Consider the following 24,486-nt stretch of genomic DNA (forward strand, 5'->3'; position numbering starts at 1 on the left):
AGTTTGCATTCATTTATATAAAAACGTTGCAGTCCTGCCATTTAAATCATCCGATAGATGATTTTTCACTACGATAACGCCATGGTATCGGGGCACTGTCACTGCGCCATTCAAGCATTGTTTTTAAAGAACATAGATGTGGTGCAGTGGTATACGCTGCGGGTGTTTCTGACAAGGCGATTAAGTGGCATCGGTCGTGAGGTCGAGACCCAGTTACGACACGAGTCATTTGATTGTTCTCATTTATCATTTGTGTTTCCTTGTGTACTTAGGAATGAACTAAATATAGAATACAGTTCATTAGTATTGTCGCCACGTCAATATATTAATAAAAGAAACAAAACCAAAATTATGAAAGCAAAACGCGATAGAAAAAACAGAGTCATGAATAATACATGCACACAGGACAATTGCAAAAACCAATATAAATAAACAGATATCCTTGTGTCGTATTGAGTCTCTTTTACAAATGTCTACTTATTTCCGTATGAAGGTTAATATTAAATATAGTCATCAAGAACAAATATTATTGAAGCAAATAGAATAGAAACAATATAACAATTGACAAGAATCATATAGAATTTAGAACAATTACAAAGTTTTATGATGTATCACATCTTTGTCCCCAAAGACACCTTTTATTAATGCATTTAAGTTAGAATCATATATTTATAGAAGAAATTTGTTTTCACCAATGGTCTGTACACACCTCAATTTGAAAGAGAGAAAAATATTCCACAAAAAAAACCTTTCTTCCGACTCTTCAGTCATTCTAGGAGCATACAGAAGGATGGCTAAAAAAGCAAAATTAGAACAGGCGAATTCCAGTATATAAAAGGAAATAGCACTTGTCCTTGATTTCTATCATTTTTCAACGAAAATGAAATGCATGTGTGTCTTAATCAGCGTCATTATTTCCAAGATTTAAAACATGGCATGTAGGATAAAACAAGGCTTGAACAAACCAAGCTGGCAAATATATATTCATATACACAACGCAGACATAATCAGTTTGTTACGGTAAACAGGAAACAGCATAAGAGAAAATGCATTAAATACAGACTCATTCTATCCTTTAGAAACAAGTTTGGCTGTATATATTACCGTATTAATGTTTTATGGATAAGATATTTTGTACTCTTGGAATTAAGACATTTTTCAAGTATGTTACGATGGATAAATAACTGTTAACTCCTGTATCAAGTTTCACAATTTCAACTCATATTAGTCTATGAAGAAGCTAAAAATAAGGTGATAGAATAAAAGTAATGAAATATTTATATACACTTATTGTGGTAAATAATTAATAATACATACTATTTCGGAGTTGTTTATAACCTTATACCATAGCAACAAAGCGATTCACAGATCATAACCCGTGGTTATTGGGTCTTTTGCAACCATCTTTCTATCTTTCTCAACTTCCTGGCTAGTACAAAGCCGCGGCTAACAAGAGCTATGGCAATTTTATAAGGAACACTGGACATTCGCCTCCCAGTCGCAGTCTCCTTCACATGGGTTGCTGGCGTTCACCTTGTACCACATCAGAACATTGCACATTCGTTGGTGCGTATTCTTGCCTGCATCGCATGTGATGTAAAAGTCACACCTTGTGGGATGACTGTACGAACAGCTCGCACTTCTGCTCTCGCAAAAATCTGCAATAAAACAAATCTTGGCTAATCCTTGACCTCGGATACCTTTTACTGAAGAGACATTGAACCCAGTTTTCCATTAAATAGTTTTATTGAACCGTATCAACCTGCACCCTAAATGAGATCACTTTAATGATAGCCTAGTCGATCTATCAGATAAATGCGAAAAAAAAACTGAACTAGGAAAGAGCAGACGATAACTGGACAAAGGCAAATTTAATGAAGCGCGCTAGGGCTAATTTTGAATTTACCATTGTCTAGTTGGCATTCATCAACCCATAACTTCCAACTGAAATTATAAAAAAATGCTTATTCTTACATTTGACAACGACTACAGTATTTTGCTCCTACGAAGAATAAACAAATTATTATTGTGAAAGACAAAAACAGCATTTTCAATAGCCATCATTCGTTATTTTCGACGTCATAATTACGTCACATTAATAATGACGTCTTAATACAGGTTTCGATGTTATGAACTCGTAACCTTCAAATGGGCTTGGTAAAATTACATAGTGGGGTTACAGTGCATATCTAAATATTTTAAAGTGAATAAATATATGATTTGCCGCCATCCGTCTTGTTCATTATTCCTTTCAGTGATTTTGTTCAAATCTAAAACTTTCCTGCTAAGTATTTCTAGACCCCAATGTTAATCAGCTTATATTTTGCATTATATTTCAGGAGTAGAATAATATGTCCTTAGAGCTTAACCATCAACTAACAACATCTAATCAGGTAAAAAAATAATGAGGATTTGATATGTCGATGCGAATATTAAAACGATCGACTGACTGATTCATGATACATCTTGTATACGTGTAAAGTGGCTTACACAAACGTACAGAGGCAATTATTGTGTACATTTAACTTAATGAGGGTATAAAGCTAGAAGTCATTGCAAAACAAATACATAATTTTATAAATGAATAAGGCCAATGTTTCGATGCGAAAATACACATGCATAAACGTGTATAATGTTTGTAAATGACGATTAATATAAGTAGATAAATGACCTTCATTTTGTTACTTACCAGACTCACAAGGCGCTGGGTTAGTGCATGTCTTTTGGGCTTTAAACGTGGGATAATGCCAACCACATCTCTGTCCGGTCTGTACTTCCTCACATGTCCTTTCCCTGGTCCTTATACCACTTCCACACGTGAAACTGCACTCACTCCAGTCTCCCCATGCGTCGTAGCATACCCAATCCTGACAATCCTTTGTTTCCGAGTTGTCCCCAATGCATTCTCCACCGGCAGAGTTATCACAGTTTCTCGTCCTGATTTTCACCCCTTCACCACAAGTTTTGGAACAGTCACTCCACTCCAACCAGTTACCCCAAACACCAGGGGGAGGGCAAGTCGCCTCATCACAACCTGATGTTTCCGAGTTTGGTCCAACACAGTCCAGGCCATTGTGCTGGGGAGTAGGATTATCACAGTTTCTTGTGCGGTTTCTGATGCCCCCACCACAGGTTGTTGAACAGTCATTCCAATTTTGCCAGGAACTCCAGTTTCCGTCTATAGGACAATGTTTCAACATACACACTTCTTCTTCCGTATAGGAACCTTCACAGTCCTCACCTCCAAATGCCGGCGCAGGATTATCACAAGTTCGGTTGCGCGTTTTGACGCCTTCATCACAAGATGCAGAACATGCATCCCAAGGTAGCCAGTCACTCCAATTTCCATTCACAGAGCAGTTGGCAAGTATACAACTTTGTGTTTCCGTTGCAGATCCTTCGCAGTCTTCTCCGCCAAATACCGGCGCAGGATTATCACAGGTTCGGTTGCGGATTTTGACGCCGTCATCACAAGTTGTTGAACAGGAGTCCCATTGTAGCCATTCACTCCAGTTTCCATTCACAGAGCAGTTTGTAAGAATACAACTCTGATTTTCAGATGTTAAACCTTCGCAGTCATTTCCGCCAAATGAAGGAGGAGGATTATCGCAGGTTCTGTTGCGAGTCATAATACCATCGCCGCATGTCACAGAACAGGTGCTCCACTCTGGCCAGTCAGTCCATGTTCCATCTACTGGACGATTCCCTTGCTGTGTGTCTATCCAACATAATGTTCACTATATTAGGATTAAATGTAATAAACACATTTAAACTCCAAATGTAGCAATTAACATAATTTACCTAATTTTACCTCAAAATCAATCGATATCATACTTTCTGTTCTGTTTGTACACATTGTAAAAATGATGCGAAATGGTCTTTTATTTCTTCATTTTTCCCGTTTTCTTTTATATCACAATAAAATAGCTGAAATGTGTTGAAAACTAAATCTAATTCAAAGAATTTACCGACTCCTATGATAATTTGATTATTCAGATTTTTGAACACACAACTGATATTCTTTTTTAAGTGTTGATACCTACATCTTTGTCCTGGTCTAATACCCTTTTACTAATCTCACTTTACTAAATTCTCTGATGGTTTTAGATTTTTAAACACAAAACTGATTGTTTATAAAGTGTATCAATATCCAGTCAATATATATACTTCTACCTGTTTCTGAGATTTCCTCTTTTAATACCCTCTCATATAAGAAAGTTCCGCCGGCTGTTAGGAGACCTATAACGATGACTATTGCAATAGCTATCACAATTCTGTTTGACCGGGACTTCCTCTGCAACTGATAGAAAAATATGTCATTACTCAAGTTACAATTGACGTTTATTACGCTATCAGGTTAATTGATCATATTAACCATTCTGCCGACTAAATCAATTTTGGCAGCATATATATCGTTCAGGAAACTAATGTAAAAAAACGTTATGTGATATGCAGCAAGATATATGCTTATAACATTTTAAAAAATCCGGTGTACATTGTTTTAACTTGACATCTGTTTATACTTTTGAAGAATTTATTTACTTTATACGCTTGATTTAGAAAGCTATCGTAGTTTTTAAGAAAATGTACTCCAAAGGGACATTTAACTGCATGGCAAAACTGTATATATTGTCCCCAATAAACTACGAGTAATAATTGAAGTCTAATTGAAAGTTTTATATCAGAAATTAAATTAAGTTGGTGTTGAGTCTATTGTAATTGTTTAATCTACGCAGATATAACGAATACCATATTGATTGATTGTGATCACTTGCTTGACCTTTGACCTTTTGTGAGCTATGTGTTTACATTTCAAATGACTTGTGTCTTTAATCTGAGGTAAAGAATCCCGTTTTCAAATTTTACGATTTTTAAGAATGGAGGCAACGATTTCTCAACATAACGGAAATATTGCTTCAATTAAACTATATATTTTATAGAAGAAGTATACAAACTATGGGATTTAGAATTTGTCCGATTGACCCATACTAGATAGCTACATACCCTTGGAATCTCATTGTCATTAGGCACCATCATTATCTAGGAACTCTTTTTAGAACGTTAGATTGCGACGTTGACATCACAGCTCAAATAAAAAAAAAATAGTAATATAAAATATTAATTGTAGTAGCTACTGCTGTACTTACATCAGGCTTTTTCCAATTTACAAACGAGAGGTAACTGTTCTACAAATAAGAAAACAAATATCACAGATTTGTATCTCGGGCATTATCTCGTTCATATGTATCTAATAATACTTTGTTTTCTATTAGCTATATAAATGGCAGAACTTTTAATAATTTGCTATTTATTAATCCTTTGTGTTGCCATTATCATTTCGATTACCTTTACCATACACCATTAGACTGAGCAGTAGACATGAGACCCCAAACAAAGAAACGAAGAAACCACATTTCAACCCGGGTTTTTCTTTCTAGTAATGAAGTTCTTAATTTCTTGTAACCTGATCTTTTCCTGATTTCTGCTTCCTCTCTTCCCCTTAAATTCATTGTTTATATTTTTTTATTGTAATGATGTGAGCATAGTTACAGGTGAGCTTACAGCAAACTGATGTGAGAATAGTTACAGTTTGACTGACTTAATGCAGACTGATGTGAGAATAGTTTCAGGTAAACTAACAGCAGACTGATGTGAAAATAGTTACAGTTTGACTTTATGCAGACATGTTTGAGAACAGTTACAGATGAATTAACAGCAGACTGATGTGAGAATAGTTTCAGGTGTGTTTACAGCAGACTGATGTGAGAATAGCTTCAGGTGTGCTTACAGCAGACTGATGTGAGAATAGTTTCAGGTGTGCTTACAGCAGACTGATGTGAGAATAGTTACAGGTGAGCATACAGCAGACTGATGTAATAATAGTTACAGGTGAGCTTACAGTAGACTGATGTGAGAATAGTTTCAGGTAAACTAACAGCAGACTGATGTGAAAATAGTTACAGTTTGACTTTATGCAGACTGATTTGAGAACAGTTACAGGTGAATTAACAGCAGACTGATGTGAGAATAGTTTCAGGTGTGCTTACAGCAGACTGATGTGAGAATAGCTTCAGGTGTGCTTACAGCAGACTGATGTGAGAATAGTTACAGATGAGCTTACAGAAGACTGATGCGAGGATAGTTTCAGGTAAACTTTCAACAGACTGATGTGAGAATAGTTACAGGTGAGCATACAATCAGACTGATGTGAGAATCGTTACAGGTAAACTTACAACAGACTGATGTGAGAATAGTTACACGTGAGCATACAGCAGACTGATGTAATAATAGTTACAGGTGAGCATACAGTAGAATGATGTGAGAATAGTTACAGGTGAGCTTACATCAGACTTATGTGAGAATATTTACAGGTGAGCTTACAGCAGACAGATGTGAGAATAGTTTCAGGTAAACTTACAGCAGACTGATGTCATAATAATAATAGGTTGACTTACTTCAGTCTTATGTGAACTGTCATTGGACGCAGCATCGTCATTATGGATCTGTAAACATAAACGTTTCTTACAATTAAAGTATTTTAAGTTTTTCAGACACTGGACAATTTATATTTCTCATTTGCTGTCATTCCTTTTCACCCCTATTTCATTGGTTTGTTTGTTACTTTCTTTATTTTATTTTATTTAATTCTATTTATTTTTCATTAATATCTTTGTATGTCTGGTAACCCATTACAAAGAAAATTTTGCAAAATAAATGTAGTGAAGACGAGTTGCTTATATCATCAAAGTTAATAGTACTCACATAACGCCGTGGACAACCATCTTGAACATCGTCGTATAGGTAATCCGTGGTCTGTAAATAGAAACATGTATCGTGTGTATGCCTTACATCCTAGCTTTTTTAAATTTCTCAAACATTTGTTTTATTCGTGTGATAAAACGAATTGTTTTCCTCATGCTTTATTGTTTTCCTGATATGTTTAGATATCTGATACATTTCAAACAACACGGTCATTAGTCAATACCATCGTTATCTAGGAACTATTTTTATATAATAAATTTGGGTAGCTCCATAGTAGGGCATTCTTGAATCTATAAATAACCGAGCATAACGCTCACTGATGATTTCTTGCTATTCAAGATGAGACATCCGATTATGAGTGCATAACATATAGTTTATGAGAAACTGAGAATACGACTGGTGAAACCTGGTATATAAGTTATGCTGAAAGCTGTTATCACAATTTCAACACTCTTTGTACTGATTAAGTTTAAGTTTGTATCAACATTTAATCAAAAACAACAAATACAGCTTTTGCGGGAGCAAGAAGAGCAGATTGGACCTCATCACAGCTACATTGGCAGGTCGAAAATCTTTCCGCACCACCAATTTTGCTGTAAATTTTACCGTTCAAACATTTCTTTTTTTAACTGTCCTGGAATATTTAATGGACTGTCTTTATCAAGATATTTTATTCTGAAAGAGTTTTAGTTTCATATTTTCATTATGTTCCGTCGTCATTCATATCGGAAATTCAGAGTAATTTTACGATATGAATTTTTGTAACATCATTTTGATGATAATCTGGTAAGTTAGTGAATGATGAGAGTACCACAGAAAATTTCGTTTAGTTATTATTTCTACTTTCTACTTACATAGGAGGTAATGTGCATAGAAATTTTACATGAAGAACGTCTATTATTTTCAACACACACAGTTTCAGTAATACGCAACCATTGATTAAAGCAGGGCATGTGATTGAAAAAAAAAAGTTGAAAAATACATAGAAAATATTGCAGAAATAGGCTGTGTGGAAAGACTTTTGATCCGAAACAGTAGTTCTACGATTACCATGATACGAGGAATACCTTTATCTAAGACATCAGCGACACAATACATTATCTAATAACAAAATACATCTGTGTTATATACCCCTTACATAGTAGTGGCATTACATTGTGATCATATTGTACGGGCGTCAGTCTGTCCGTCCGTTCACGATAAACTTGCGAAAAAGATATATCATGAACCCCTGAACAAGATCAGCTTATATCAATACCATAAATCAAACTATTAAGTTCTACATATGATTAGAGTTTGATTGAAATGGTTCAGGGACAAAGGTCAAAGTTCTCACTTTACATTTAAATAATTAAAAAACTGGTGTACAAGATACACTATAAATCGCTGGATAGATTTATATCTATCGATTAGAGTATGTAGGTTAGCCTCTACTCACCTCTCTTTTATTCATGATATTTCAAAGTCTTTATATTTTAACGTGTTTAATATTACGGAATGTGTACAATAATAACCAAAGTTCGCTGATTAAAGACTAGCTTTATCGCACTATATCGTAACTTACATACAAATATAACATTCCAAAATATATATATTCTCTCAAATCCAAAACGAATATCGGTTAAGACGTATATAACTTACAGTTCGTATTTGCACACCTCTTGTATCAGCATAGCAGGAATCTTGAGTCTGTAAAGTAAAATCGTATTTAGTTGTTCCAAGTAAACATAGCAGTCATTCTTCATAAAAGAGTTGCTGGTACTTTATTTTAAAAACATGAATTCAATATATTGGTTGCAATTGGGGAGAACGATGTTTGGGTATTGAAATATTTTAACTTTCCCCTAGGCACTTAAGCCCGTCTCGTAGATGGCAGTATGTATTTTCAATGCCTATCAACACGATATATTTCTTTTGTTAAGTAGTTAATGTCAACGGATTAAAAGACAAAAACCTTTGTTTCGTAATACGCTTATACCTTCGTCATCTTTATGTCTTAGAGTTATCTCCTTTCCACAGCGTTTCCCTTATGATATTAGATATGTATGTTTTTGATTCCTTTTTTTAATTTGTTTTCAACTTCTATGTTATCATTTTTAAAGATTTATCCAAAAAGTATGTCTATCTATTCTTTGCTTATCAGTTTATCCTTCATAAATGTTCTAATAATTTGTTATAACTCAAACGATTTCAAATTAAGAATTCATAGAAGATTTATCAAAGGCCAAAATCATAGGAGGAAAGTTTTCACCGAATAAGTGTGCTGCTGATGCTGGCACTTATACAGGCATCATTCTGAAATGCCACACTAACACAATGAAACATCAATTTATTCGGTCAACGGCAAGATCTATCATCAAAGTTACACTATATTTGGTTTGGTTTGTTTTTGTTTAAAGTCCTATTAACAGCTAGGGTCATTAAAGGATATGCAAGGTCTTGAAGGTGGAGGAAAGCCGGAGCACCCATAGAGAAATCACCGGCCTACAGTCAGTACCTGGCAACTGCCTCACGTAGGTTTCGAACTCGCAACCCAGAGGTGAAGGGCTAGTGATAAAGTGTCTGGACACCTTAATCACTCGACCACCGCGGCCCCAGTTACACGATAAGACATGATGTGATTAGAAAACACTTACCGATGACTGTGATTTGATTGAACGGCACTTAAAAGAAAATGAAGAACACATATCAAATGCATGGTTATTAAATTTTCGGAAGCTTTACTTAAAGGAATAAAGAGTTCATGAAATCAAAACCATTTTCATCGTAAACTTTGGGCAGGTAAAACGAAGATTTACAGAGTGAATAGGGAATATATCGTGCCATTAGAAAAAGAAGAAGTACTGACAGAAAATAGTCGTATACAAATCCGGATTTTGACTTTTAAAATAATGATGTATACATTATCCTTCAAGTGTTAACTCTGTAGCCTTAACGAAGGCAAGGATCATCAACACATATGTTATTTTCCAACAGTAGCCTCTTCCAAGCTTTAATCATTAATTTCTTTATATATGTATGCTACTCTTAATTTCCCATCTTTTGTCCGCTCGTTTACATCATTTACGCTGGTATTATAGTTCTTGACATTTTATTATCTTCACATAATACTGTTTGAAGAGCGTAACATGGTTCACGAAGAGACCTTATAACGTAGGCCAGTCTCAATGAAATTAAGGAAATACTTGTATAAAGCAGTGGAGACATGTACTTTCTGGTACAAATACTTTGACATTTGGTCGTTCAGAACTGGATAACGTGAACCTACTCTGCAATACATGGAGTTAGGGTCTTCCATATCATTCTTGTTCCTACAGCAATGCCGATTCATTTACGACATGATATTGCAATGTGCATATGATGCATTAGTGAATATATTATCACAACCGTTTGCCAGACATTAATTTTATTACTGACATAGCAATTGAGATTTGATGATATGTTAACACATTTGAAACTCACTGTTCCACTGTTTTCCTGGAAAGAGTCGATAGTTTCGTAATGATGTTCTTGATCTTGGTCAAACTTTTGTTGTAGCTGGACGTTTTTCTCAGAAACCATGGAGACACTTTTATTGTTGTCATATTGCATATCGATATCTGGTGGTGGGATATTAGGCTGAAAAAAAAGTGAAACATAAATATTTTGTCTGAAACAAGGTTTGGTTTGCTTCATCATTATTTTAAGTCACTTTAAAACAATAGCACCTTTGAAGGACGGACACATCTAAAGTCCTTAAACTGAAATACCCGTCCATTATGTTGAAAGGTAAAAACTTACCTTCAGGAAGACAGCAGCAATACTAATATTATTTATCGGCACTTGTTTGCCTTTCAGCGAAGACTTAACCAAATACTTTCTCCGTATGCTGGAACGCTCAAATGAGGCAGTATAAGAGGAGCATAAGGATATTGCTTAGAAAGAGGAACAATGGAAAGATACCGAAAGGTTCTCACACGACCTAATGAAATATGATACCAGATATAATTCTGGTAGGAAAGGACTTTTGTTTTATTAGTATGGAAGACGTTTGTTTGAAATATTTCGTTTATATTTATTCATTTATCATCTTAGGTGTATAACGCACAGCCAAGGTAATATGATGATGCGTGCCAAGAAGACTTCAGAAGAAAACAAAACACAAAAAGACATTATATAAGAAAAGGTAAGATTCCACGTCACCAGGACAGAAAGGTAGACGAAAAATGTGCAATACAAAAACAGTTAACTGATGTTTTATAATAATAACACTATGTATGCTATGTCCTATACTATACGGTCAGTCAAAAACTTGAGATTTTATCAACCTATGACCAGTTTCAGCGTAAAATTGATCGGACAGTAAAGAGTCTTTATCACCGAATGTATTGATTAGTTGATGTATTTTCCGTCAACAATAAATTGTGAAATTAGATATGGAATAGTATAATTATGTACCTTTTAATTTAATTCGTTTTCAAATAACTCTTAATGTCATTTAAAATTGAATTATCTTAACTAAGCGGAATATCGATTTTATTTTATCGGTGACCAGTACACACCTTTCACGTATCCGGCGGTATACAGGAAAAAAGGTAGAGTAAGCAAACATCCCCGAAGAACTAATTTATATCTATATGATCCAAAAATATACTATTCCCGACAGGGGTTGCACATGTTATCGGTAAACGTTTTATTGCCTGTGACATGTTTGCTTCTAGAAGCCTATGAAAGGTTACCTGTATAAAAACGAGAATTCTTCATATTGTAATAGGAAGGGAAGATTAGCTCGATCAGAGAAAGTAAATATTGATTATTTTCATTTTTTCTCCAAATTATCTAAAGTCATTCAAAAATGATAATGATTTGTAAAAAAAAGAAAGTGTACTTACCCGAGCTTGCTGATAAGACTGCATTTTCAAATGTTCTGGAAAAAATATCAAAGTCTAAGTAATGAAATGTCCATTGCTTCTTTTTGTACAACAAATATTCTTTGTTACGAATAATTTGAGTATAAATTTCCAGTATTTTCCCAAACATAAGGCGCTTTTCAGAATAAACAATAAAACGTGATAAAAATTGTTAGAAAACAGATTTGACGTTTATATTCTTGGCGGACCATAAGCATATACAAAGCTTACCGGAGGCAATAAATGATGGATAAATTATGAGGGAAACATCAAACAAAGCTAAAATGGTGAAATACAGAGGTGACCACATTCCAATTATTGCGGGGAACTCGACATCATAAGCATAAAATATAAATACGGCGTATATTTTCTACCACGAACTTACCTTTTCAGCCCTGTATTCGAAGAAAACAGCTGCGTTCTCACAATACTGGTTTTTCCAGCGTGTGCATATATATATATATATTATGTTTCGACTTCCTGGATCATTAAATGCCTGTGAGGAGCCGCGGTGGCTGAGTGGTTAAGGTGTCCAGACACTTTATCACTACCCCTCCACCTCTGGGTTTCGAGTTCGAAACCTACTTGAGGCAGTTGCCAGGTACTGACTGTAGGCCGGTGGTTTTTCTCCGGGTATCTCCGGCTTTCCTCGAACTCCAAAACCTGGCACGTCCTAAAATGTCCTGTTAATAGGACGGCAAAAATAACAAAACAAAATTAATGTCCGTAATTCCAAAGCTAATCAATCTTTTTCTATAGGTTTTCGTTCAATCAACGAACAAGGAGAATGAATTCAGTTTTACACAATGGTTTTAATGTTATTCCAACTCATATTACTGCAATTTCATGTTTATCACCCTCTCCGTTTGATAGTCCTAGCAATTCGAAACATTAGTTTTATAGTTCGAAGTCTGCTGATAGCACGCTCCGGTGTATTGTTCTAGGGTTATCTGCTACTATTAAGAAGTCCCGCTATGTGTCAGTCACTCACTGTTGATCTGGATTGCCTTGTCACGTACACTAACAGTGTTGATAATCGTACCGCTAAATTACTAATTCGGACGCAAACAGGAATGTAGGTACATTATGGTTATTTTGACAATTATGATTATTTTGAACAGATTACATGCTACAATGTACATATTTTTTTTTTAATTTCACGTCGTATCATCAATAACGACAAACACACATCTACATTTCTGTCCGGCTATGGTATATTATATTTCTATATAAAATATATACAATACGCTGATGTATAAACAATAATGTAATTGACAGACAATCACATTTGATAAAAACATAATAGCCGAAAATGACATAAGCAATATAAATGCTTCAAACTCGATCACCTTTCGATTTGAAAATCAAGTATTTTGATGTGAATTATCGGTGATTCATATAATGCTGCACTTCATAACCACATGCCTTATATGCCCAGTTGCATAACATCTTTGGCTGAATAGCTCATAAATTAGTAAAAAAAAATCGGTAAGAAAAAAATAACCTTGAGTGCCTCGTATATTTTGTTGATCGCATACATTAATCAATTCCTAGGAAACACTACACACTACATAATACATTTATTTACCGTTGGATTAGATCAGTGTGACCAAAGTTCATTTTCAGTAAAACCAATCGGAGCCTGACCAAAGTTCATTTCAGTATAACCCACCGGAGCCCGATAATTAAAAAAAACATGATAACGATTGTTATTGATATATTGCAACTAGTTTTATCGAACAAAAGTTTCGGCCTTCATTAGCACAGTATATGAGCACGATGGTTTATAATAATAATGACAATCAGGAGTTTTATATACCGTAGTATTACAACAACTCTCAAAGAGGTTAACAAATCATTATCCGTGGTTTGGGGGCCATTACCTATCAGCAAATGTCGCTAACATCTTTTAAACGATATTTCTTCTTGCACTTTCCTTCCACGTACTCACTCACCACTGATTCGCTTTGATATAAGCTGAATTAGAATACAGATATGTTTATACGTCATGACATGCATACCTACTTAAAACATGAGTAGAATAAGTACATTTATCGCAATTTCTTCTTTAAGTTTCGTGCTAAATTTTCAAGAACTTTCATTTATGTTAACAGAAAATGTTAATTTAAAAAAGAAAGTATCTTGATAAGAGTGGCTCGTAGATGAAGTCAGATAACCGATCAGATCAAATGCTTTCTTGTATAGTAGAGGTGGCAATGTAAATACATGTATTTATATATCAGACGCAATCGGTACATATTCACCTTCTGACATAAGCATGTGAATAAATGCCAGTCATTTGAGAACAGTGCAGCATGTATCATGAACATATTTTTACAATTTGCTTAACATACATTTATTAGAGACCAACCAACCAAGTTTTCCCATTGACTTTAGTGTTAACGTTTTGGAGTATTTCATTCAAATTCTTGAATTCAATATGACAATTATGGTTTATAACAAAAGTTTAGGGTCTGATATAACACATAATCAAAAAATAAAGTTGGGTCCTTCTGCTCAATTTTTCTCCAGGGTAGCCATTTTGAAAATAGGTGAATTTCGCAGTAAAAATTCTCAAAAGTCTTAAATGTTTACCTGTTAATTGTTAGTACCTGAACTTTTGGGGGGAAAAATCAATCGGACTTACAAAATTAATATCAACATTTCTTATTGACAGTTACCTATCAGGCTACATATCAATTTTCTCGTTTCATAACATACTGGCCAATCAGTGGCTGCCAGACATTTTATCCTTGGCTCAACTTTCTATACACAGGGGATGTTTCAAAAATATATTTTTTTCAATTGGTTGGTTGTTCCCGAACGACTCATAGCAATTTACCAAAATTAAGGGTCAAAGCAGGAGTATTGTCAAGAAGAACAAAGAATACCGAATTAATCGTGGATCAATAAATCAAACTTAAAAAAATCACGAGATAAAAATATAAACAAAAATATAGATTCGTACCGAGACTCCTGAAAAGTATAAGGATAATAATATCAGATCCTTCGCTAGGGAATGGGTCTTCTGCTTATTTAATAATATCTGTCATACAAATCTAGGTCAAATCAGGTTAAATTACAATATCAAATTTGAGTTAGGGAGTCATCATCGTAACTACGGGACATATCAACGAGCATCAATCATGTTTTCAGGAAATAGAATGTTTCCAAATGAGATATTGATGTTGAGCATAAAGCTTGCCCATGATCTGCATCTCTCTAAACCTTGAACTGTTAATTTCACCATCATTAGTCGATATCCGTAACAGAAGATTCATATAATATTGAACAACTCTCCATTACACATATGATGTATTCCAATTGGAACTCTCTACACGATCCAGATACTATGATTTATGCATCTTCTCTTAAATCATTAGAAAGCAGGTTTGAGAAACATTGGACAATATGAGTGTTAACGTTGACTTGCAGGTCGAGCTAGAATGATTTCACGTTCATCAACGATGACGGTGTGGCATCGCAAATCTGATTTTAAGTTGAGGATAATGAGGAGATAGAGTCTAACGAGCTGCGTACAGTATACAAATATTTCTAATGTTAATGAAGTTGCATCCCGCTTGTTTAATCTTGTGACGTCACCTCCTATCAAAATTTATAACTTTCTTGCAGTCCTGAAGTAGTAGGACTATAAAACAGGATTAGTACGTCAATCTTAAGTCTGAAACCAATGTCGTTTGGTTATCGATCTTTCAAAAGAAGCATATGATCGCATCATTACATCTTATTAAGTTATTAACAATTTACCTAAAATGAATAGTCTGTAAATAAGTAAGTTGTTGTCGTCACATGTAATGAAAAGGTCACATCAGTTAGGGTGTTTGAAGTAACAACTCGCTTTTCTGCGCGCATAAAAAGCTGAAATATAATAACATATCATTTCTTTGTGTTATGCATTTCTGAAGCAATTCATTAATCATTGCAATTAATATATATACAAAGGAGTCAATTTTAATCTTCATGCGCAAACTCCCGCACACAACATGGCATCCTTAAAACATAAAAACGCGTTTGGTGTTAACGATGATACGTACGGACGGTACAATGAGTAACCACACGTCTTGCTATCCGTAACTGTAGGTAGCACATTCATGCGTTCTTCTCCCGAAAATTTGCTATCGCATATTCTATTTCGTGTTCGTATACCATTGCCGCACGTGAAGCTGTAACCATTCCAGTCTCCCGCACTGTCGTAACACTTCAAATCTTGACAATTCTCTGTTTCCGAGTTCGTCCCAATATTTACCCCGCCGGCAGAGTCGTCACAGATCCTTTTCCTACTTGACACGCCTTCACCACAAGTTTTGGAACAGTCACTCCACTCCGACCAAGTACTCCAAGCACCAGGTGGAGGGCAGGTCACCTTCACCACAGTTCTGGCCGTTGTGTTGAAAAATAGAGTTATTATCTGATGCCCCTACCACAGGATATAGAACAGTCATCCCAATTTTACCAAGAACTTCAGTTTCCGTCTATAGGTCAATGTTCCAACAAGCTCACATGTTCTTCAGTATCAGAGCCTTCACTTTTCTCATCATCATATGCAAGATTATCTTAGAATAGTAACTCCATGTCTGTCAGTCATTCCATTCACCATCTTTTAGAGGATTTAACGAAAGAATATGAATTTCTGTTCCAAACTCTGCCTTTTGAATACTTAACGGTAGGTTTTATTAAGGTCACAATCGTAATACATTTATTTTGTAATATTAGAAAAAATGGTTGATACATTTTGGTTACTTCGCACTTCGCAAGGCATGTTGTCATATTATTTGCTTTTTCACTCTATTTCCATACCATGCAGTAAACATGTTTTTCCCGTTTCATTGTATTGTAAGTTATAGAGTTCGGGAATGCCAGTCCTTTATGCTATGTACATGTATGCTAAAAATTCAAACGTTGTATTTCTCTTATGAAATTAAAAAGGCAATAGGTTATCAGCCATCGTAGATTTGCTTCGTCATCTTTTTACAACTACTTAAATTTGACTTTTGCTATCCTCTTCTAACAACTTATGTCATATGGTGACGGTCATCAATACATTTCGGTCAATTTAGATGCTATTAAACTTAACTGACATACTTTAACACGTCCGTAGCATGACGTTTCACCCGGTCACCTTATTTTGACAGCGTGCTAATCAAAAGCAACATGTCAAAGTTAAACAAATAAACGATGTAGGTAAAGTGTACTTACTGACGTATTTGATTTTATGGAGAAGAACTGAAAGGAGAAAAGGAGAAATATGAATTATCATACTATATTGCAGATATTTTCAAGGGGCTAATATTTCGCGGTTGTTTGAGTAGGACCAGTTCGGTGGGTTACATTTCGCGAAACCTATATATATATATCATGACATCGTCTCTTTGTTACATTACCGGAAAGTCATATACAAAAAGCTAATGCCAAGCGAGTATTTTGTCACAAACTAAACTGAAGATTGTAGAAATTATTGAACATTAAACTCCTCCAAGAGGAAAGCTTATAACAATTGACTTAAGCGTACAGTTCCTATAGAACAATCGACCACGTCACAACTAAATCTGTGTCAATACACGCTGCACTTGACGACCATAGTTAATGCTAGACGGAAATTGTGGATGATTCATATCTTGATGAATTGAAAACGTTAAATGTATTGAACAAAAAATTTCAATTTTGTAAACAATACTTGTGTCTTTACGAAGATTCACAGGAACTCTATTATCTTAGCAACAACGACTGCCGTACATAATATCATAAAACCAAACATACGTCTCACACGTCTATGTAATAAGGCTTTAGAAACAGGATTATATAATCCTCTTGGAAAATAGTCAAAATCCGTGCTAATACAGATATACATAAAGGCAAATGTTCTGATAATGATGTTTCTAATTAATTGGATCAATATCTATTTACGCCTTGTTCAGCAAAATTATTTTAAAAATTAAACTTTTAATATATTTCTAATTATTCAAAGGATTATAATAGATTCTGATAGAGTAGCATAGCAAAAGTCTGGTTTTGTGCCAAAAGACTTAATATCAAGTAACATAAGATTGTTGGTTTGCATGTGACAGTGTATATTGTATCTGTTGTTTCACATTTCATAGTATTTTTTCATTCTACATTCAATTATCGTTATCCGACTTGCGTACTTTGTATACGATTTAACTGCTAGCATATCAGACAAATTTTAATAATCCAAAAATGTAAATACACATGTACATTCTTTCACATCAACCGTCCAATGTATCTAATATACAGTAATTAACTACCGCTTCTGTGACCAAAGAGTTACTCAACAACGTAAGCACATGCGTTATATACTTGATGCACCGAAACATCAATCACCATGTTGACATACCTATGCATAAACAGAACCGCCTACTTTGAATATTCCACGAATAATTTTTTACCGTTGATATATCGGAAAGTATTTTTTTCTATAAAAGCGATACTCTTCACTAATGAAATGTTACTTTTTCTGCTAGTAAAAATATCACATTTTTCTTTTTTGACCAATCAAAGCACGACTAACAAACGACAATAGGAAAACTTTAAAGTTGTCCCTATAGAATTTCTATCTGAAGCTAATTTACTGTTTTATAACTGTTTATGTATATAGACAAACAAAAAACAAACGAACTTTTTATCCTTTAATACAAAACAGCATACGCTCGCGCTCACACTCTTTGGTTTAGGAGTTAGAAGAAGAAAATATTTTCTCTAGCAATATAATGATGTGAGAAGCAGACGTATGTACATCCCAGTGAATTCAAAACTTTTTATCAATACCATTTTCATTTCAAAATATTTGTATTAACAATATATACAGTTGTATATATACAGCATTGTCAAAAGAATGAGACAACAGGTTAAGCCTTTTCTGAAGATATATCAATATTAATACCATTATTTGTGCTGCACTTTCCTACCACACCTCAGACATCCACAGTTATCACTTCAATCGTCTGTAAGTCAGACGATCATTCGATGAAGCTATACGCTAAAACAGTGTCGATAAAAAAAGAAATCGTTATGGTTGTCCCGAAGATTTTGTCGGTCATGTCGACATTTTTTATAGATATCATATATGGATTGGATTTCACTTTTATGTTAACCATGCTTTTATGGAGCAATTCCTCTAAGAATATATTCTATGGGGCGCGCTAGCGCCCCATTTAGAATATATTCTTAGAGGAATTGCTCCATAAAAGCATGGTTAACATAAAAGTGAAATCCAATCCCTATATTTACACTTACGGATGTTGTTTCTATAAGTCTTTGTGATTACAATATTTTTTCTTTGTAAATAAAAAAAAATCATATAAAAGTCGGACACGGTTGGAGGAGTCAATTATTAGAACAGCCAATGGTGACGCTTCACAACAAATTGAGACTTTTTTTCCGCGGTAAAAAATAGTTCTGTTTTTTATTATGATATTAACATAAATAACAAAAGCATTTTGATAGAGTATCATATTTAATATTGTGAAACATGTTATTTTATACATTTAACAATGATAAACAAAGCGTGTTGTTTTGTTTTAAGAAACATCTCATCACGCGTTTATTGAGAGAAACAGAAAACAGACCGCGACCGAAGCACTCGCTTCCCGCTCAGCCGCTGACACGTGTGATCATTGAGGAGTTTACAGTTTTCCGAAGTTAAATGTGCATCCGTGGAATACGCCGTTTGTCATCAACCCAGAGTTTAAACAGATGGAAGTGTTGGATATGGATGTTTGACTCTGTGACGCCGTTGTTAGGCAAACATCGATAGAAACTGAAGGTGTGTCAATGCTCCCGAATTGAACGACATGTTTTGACGGTTGATCGCACACAGTTACAGGAGGGCAAAGGGCCGGCGGCTCGGAACGACAGCTATCCGCTCGTGGACCACTGGTACAGGCAACCGATGATAAATTTTTGAGAGTGCCTGTCTTTGTTGGGATGTGCACGATCTGTTATAAGATCTAATGGCAGCTTCAGTTTTGTGTCCACTCATGAACATGATATGTCGCGCTTCGAAACCGTGATTGTTCAATGCTTCAATGGCCGTAGCTCTCAAACAGTGAGCGGTGTATTTTGTTGACAACTGTGCAGCTGTACAAATATCCGACATGAAGTTACTGTAAGTGCGAGACGCGAGAGGTTTTGCTGTGAACCATTTATCGCTAGGTTTTGCATTTTTCACGTATTGGTTAAACAACATAGTAGCCTGTGTGTCAGTTTTTTCGATGAAATGTTTCAACATTTCCACCGGACAGTTTGGACCACCTGTTGCAAACATTCTTTTTTCCGGAGCATAGGAGTAGGATGTGCCACCTTGGTAGTTTTTTTGTTGTGTCTCATGGTTGAGTAACGCATACTCGCCGTGTTCGTCGGAACGAAAGTTAAATGAGTTTATTCGGAGCTGTTTGTGAAATTCCAATCCCCTAGTGACGAAATGGATGGCTATGTAATACCATACACATTGGCGTAACACAACCGCCGAGCTTAGAGCAGTTGACAGGTAAGTTGAAATTTTACTTAGATCGATTTCATTTATTATTTGTTTATGTTGGGTTGGACGTGAGGAGCCGTCGCGCATTCTTTGTTTTAACAGACCGGTCATTATTCTGTTTGATGGTTTGAACTCTTTGTCTTTCACTAGATCTATGTCCCTTCCTAAGTCGGTCGGTCTACGGTTGATTGCCCCCCGGATATTGATCAATGTATTTTTGTGGTAAACTTCAGCTTGTTGAGATGGAAGGTTCTCTGTACGTTTCTCAACATTTTTTGGTCTGGCCTCGCAATAGAATCTTGACAGCATCTCGTTCAATTCCCCTTCTGTGATTGTTGACATGTCAAGTTCTCTGCCATTTGATTCCACACTCCATGCTGAAACGAAGTAATTAATTATTTGTGTAACGGATAAATCAGCTGTTAATCACTTAATTATAAAATCTGTGATTACTGTTGACTTACCGATGTTCAATTTCTCAGAGAAATTCGCAGCTTATACAAATGATATTTACGACACGAACGGTTACTATGTCTGTCTAATTTTGTGTTTCTAGTTTCCTTGAAATATTTCAGATGCCATTTTCATTCGCTTACCTTGAAAAATTTTCATTCCCCATATTGTGTTTTGTTGTGTTCGGTGTGATTGGGAATTTTCAGCGATATCATTTCTTTCCATCTCTGTTGTTGTTTTGAAACGTTTTTTGTTTACATCATTTTCAATAGGAAGTAATACATTGTGACAATTGTCTTTATGATCATGATCATTGGCACTTGCACTGGTAGGAGGCATAACAGTAGACAGATCACTTGTCAACATTTCAGCAGAAATTGCAATGTCCTCAATGAGTTGATCTCGGGTGGCTTGCTCTAGTTCGTCCATCATTTTTCTTATTCCTTCTTCGTCATTATCTGAAGCCAAGAAGTCTACACCTCTGAGCACGTCGTCAGTCTCAGATATGGAGTTGTTAAACATTTCCTGAGGTTCCACATTAGCACTGAACAAGTCGTTTTCTAAATTGAAGCTGCCGTACATATTGACGTTATGAAGCCTACTCAGTAACGTTGTCTGGTTGACGTTGACGTTGCAGACGACAAAAATTGGAAGCAGTGCATGTTGGGTGAATATATTTTTATTTAATAAAAATGTATTGATTTAGATATATGTATAAATTTAAATATATTTAAAAAAAATAGATTTCAAATTAAAAAATAACCCTTTTTATTACATTTTTACCAGTGAAATATCAAAAATTATTCATTCTATAAAAGTGATATTTTTCACTTTTCATTATCAAATTAATGATTAGAAAATACCAAAATAATTGACCAATCAGAAAGCCCGACATATATGTCAGCACCTGGACAGGGGAAACTACTTTTTTTGTTTACAAATTATCGCTGTAGTCCTAGTTAGCATACGGGGTAGGGTTTTCGTTGATGAAAAATGTAATAAACAGAATATCTAACAGTGTCTTCAGTAAAACCAAATATATTTCACTCGTGTGGCTAATATTTTGATATTTTTCACGAGTGCTGCGCACTCGTGAAAAATATCAAAATATTAGCCCCACTCGTGAAATATATTTGGTATTACTGAAGACACTGTTAGATATCCTCTATGTAACTTAATTTGTAAATGTAAACAAAGCCATGTGCTTGGCGAAAGTAGTTCCCGTACCCTGTCATATTTTCATACGCAAGTTCAAAGGTCAATGTTTCCATGCAAGAACGCTCACACTCTTTGGTTTAGGAATTAGCCGAAGAAAATATTTTCTCTAGCAATATAATGATGTAAGAAGCAGACGTATGTACATCCCAGTGAATTCAAAACTTTCTATTAATAACCATTTTGATTTCAAAATAATTGTATTAACAATATATACAGTTGTATATATACAGCATTGTCAAAAGAATGAGACAACAGGCTAAGCCTTTTCTGAAGATATATTAATATTAATACCATTATTTGTGCTGCACTTTCCTACCACGCGTTAGACACCCACAGTTATCACTTCAATCGCCTGTAAGTCAGACGATCATTCGATGAAGCTATAAGCTATCGATAAAAAAAGAAATCGTATTGGTTGTCCCGAAGATTTTGTCGGTCATGTCGACATTTTTTATAGATATCATATATAAATAAGTGGAGATTATAGATATATATTTGTATGGATGCGCCTACAAAAGTACCAAGATTATAAGACCAAGTGCTCCTGAAGAGTAAACGCCTTCTGCTTCATCGACGACACCCGTCATATAAATCTAGGTCATATCTGGGTTAGGTCACCATCTTAAATGACAGTAAGGTTGGCGACAACTAGACATAACAACAAGCATTATACACGTCTGACGTAATATCGCATAAGAAAAATATGAGATGATGATGTCAATTGTAATATTATCTCGAGATTTTATTAGCCTATCTCTCTCGAATGCTTGTTTTGTTAGTCTTTTAAAGTAGTCTACATGTTAGGAAAATCGTGATTAAATGAACAAGTCCTTGAATAACAAATAAACTGGGATATGAACATATCGTAGGTAGGCGGATTTAGGTATGTTGATATTAGGGAAATTGAAAATAAACAATAGAGATATTGAAATAACAATGCTTATCGTACTTCTGTTAGCATTTACAGCACATTATTGGTAATTTTTAGGAATTTACATGTCCAAACAAACATCTTCTTCTTCTTCTTTAATTATTAAACCTCCGTCAAAAATGACGATTAAATTGGTATATTACTCGACTATTTTTGTCCAAATGTTTAGAATTTATTAGTATTTGAAATTTAACATTATTCTACTAAACAGAACTTTGGGTCAAAGATGAGCCAGTGTCAAGAAAAATTAGAATCATCCAAATTTATTCGCCTCTTTTGGATCATGAATTGGAGACAACTGGTAGAATTCTTACGTCATAATGCTGGTTAAACTTGTAACAAAATCCTTTCACCCATACATATGTCTGGTGCGAAACTGAACTAGTTGGAAGCAATAGTAGTTTGCAATACGTTTGTAGAAAACGGTTGAAATTCCTTCTATTACATAATATGAGAAAGTATAGCCTAGCCTGGTCGATGCATGGGTCTATTATATTGTCATGTCGTATTTAAACTAAGACAAGCTCAATTTATGCTTATTATATCGTCAAGAGCCTGTATTTTTGTTTGGATGAATATATAGGAAAGAAATACGATAATTACCGTCAAAGGGAGTATTCAAATGAAAGAACACAGAACATTGGTATCAAATGTGTTACATGTTTTAATTATACAATTCAAACGATTGTCTTTATATAACACAACAAACAAACAAAGAAATCCGTAAATTAATTAGAAATGATAATAAAAATTAAATTGTTCATGTCTCTGATGAATATTACACTATACGCTATGTATTCTTGATTTGATTACTAAATATTTAGATTTCCTCTTGTAATCAAGCTATGTTAAATACATGTATATGCAATACAAGTACAATTTGCATCAATGTATGTATAGGCGTTGCGACCATTCTGGTCATATCATCCGATAGACGATTTTTCACAACGATAACGCCAGGGTATCGGGACACTGTCACTGCGCCATTCAAGCAGTCTTTTTAAGAACATAGATGTGGTTCAGTGGTATAAGCTGCGGGTATTTCTGACCAGGCGATTTAGTGGCATAGGTCTTGAGTTCGAGACCCAGTTACGACACGAGTCATATGTTTGTTCTCCTTTATCATTTGTGTTTCATTGTGTACTTAGGTATGAACTAAATATAAAACACAATACATTAGTATTATCGCCACATGGTATTACATCAAAAAAAGTAAATAAAAAACAAAACCAAAATATAAAAGCAAAAAACAATAGACAAAACAGATTCATAAATCACACACGTACACAGGGCAATTACAAAACCAATATATAATATATATCCGTGTGTCCTATTGAGTCACGTTTGCCTATGTTTACATACACTAAGTTTCTAATGTACTTTAATATTTGAATTAGTACAATCTGTACAAATATCATTAAAACATATACAAAAATATAACGATTGACAAGAAAGACATATAGAATTTAGGACAATTACAAAGTTTCATGCTCGATCAGATCCTCGTCCCCCAGGACACCTTTTATTAACGTATTTAAATTATAATCATAAATTATGAAAGGAATTTGTTTTCACCAATGGTCTGAACACATCTCCAATTGAACGAAAGAAAATATTTAATAAGAAATCCCTTTAAATATGAATTAGGTAGTAGACACAATGCATACTTAATAATGAAAATATTACATCATACAGTTGTTTTTTTTCCCGACTCGTCG

General features: G+C 34.7%; 1 protein-coding gene across 2 annotated transcripts in view; it reads right to left on the reverse strand.

The window, feature by feature from the left end:
* Positions 1 to 1,439: 1,439 nt before the first annotated feature.
* Positions 1,440 to 24,486, reverse strand: part of LOC117341993 (coadhesin-like) — a 47,801-nt gene continuing 24,754 nt past the window's right edge. For both annotated transcript variants that reach the window (XM_033903929.1, XM_033903928.1), the window contains exons 10-11: positions 2,690 to 3,718; positions 1,440 to 1,658 (exon numbers count right to left, since the gene is read on the reverse strand). In XM_033903929.1, coding sequence (XP_033759820.1) covers positions 1,468 to 1,658; positions 2,690 to 3,718 — 1,220 coding nt within the window. In that variant the 3' untranslated portion in view covers positions 1,440 to 1,467. The remainder of the gene's footprint in view (positions 1,659 to 2,689; positions 3,719 to 24,486) is intronic.

The sequence above is a fragment of the Pecten maximus genome, chromosome 14 (assembly GCF_902652985.1).
Source record: "Pecten maximus chromosome 14, xPecMax1.1, whole genome shotgun sequence".
In the NCBI taxonomy this organism is placed as follows: Eukaryota; Metazoa; Mollusca; class Bivalvia; order Pectinida; family Pectinidae; genus Pecten; species Pecten maximus.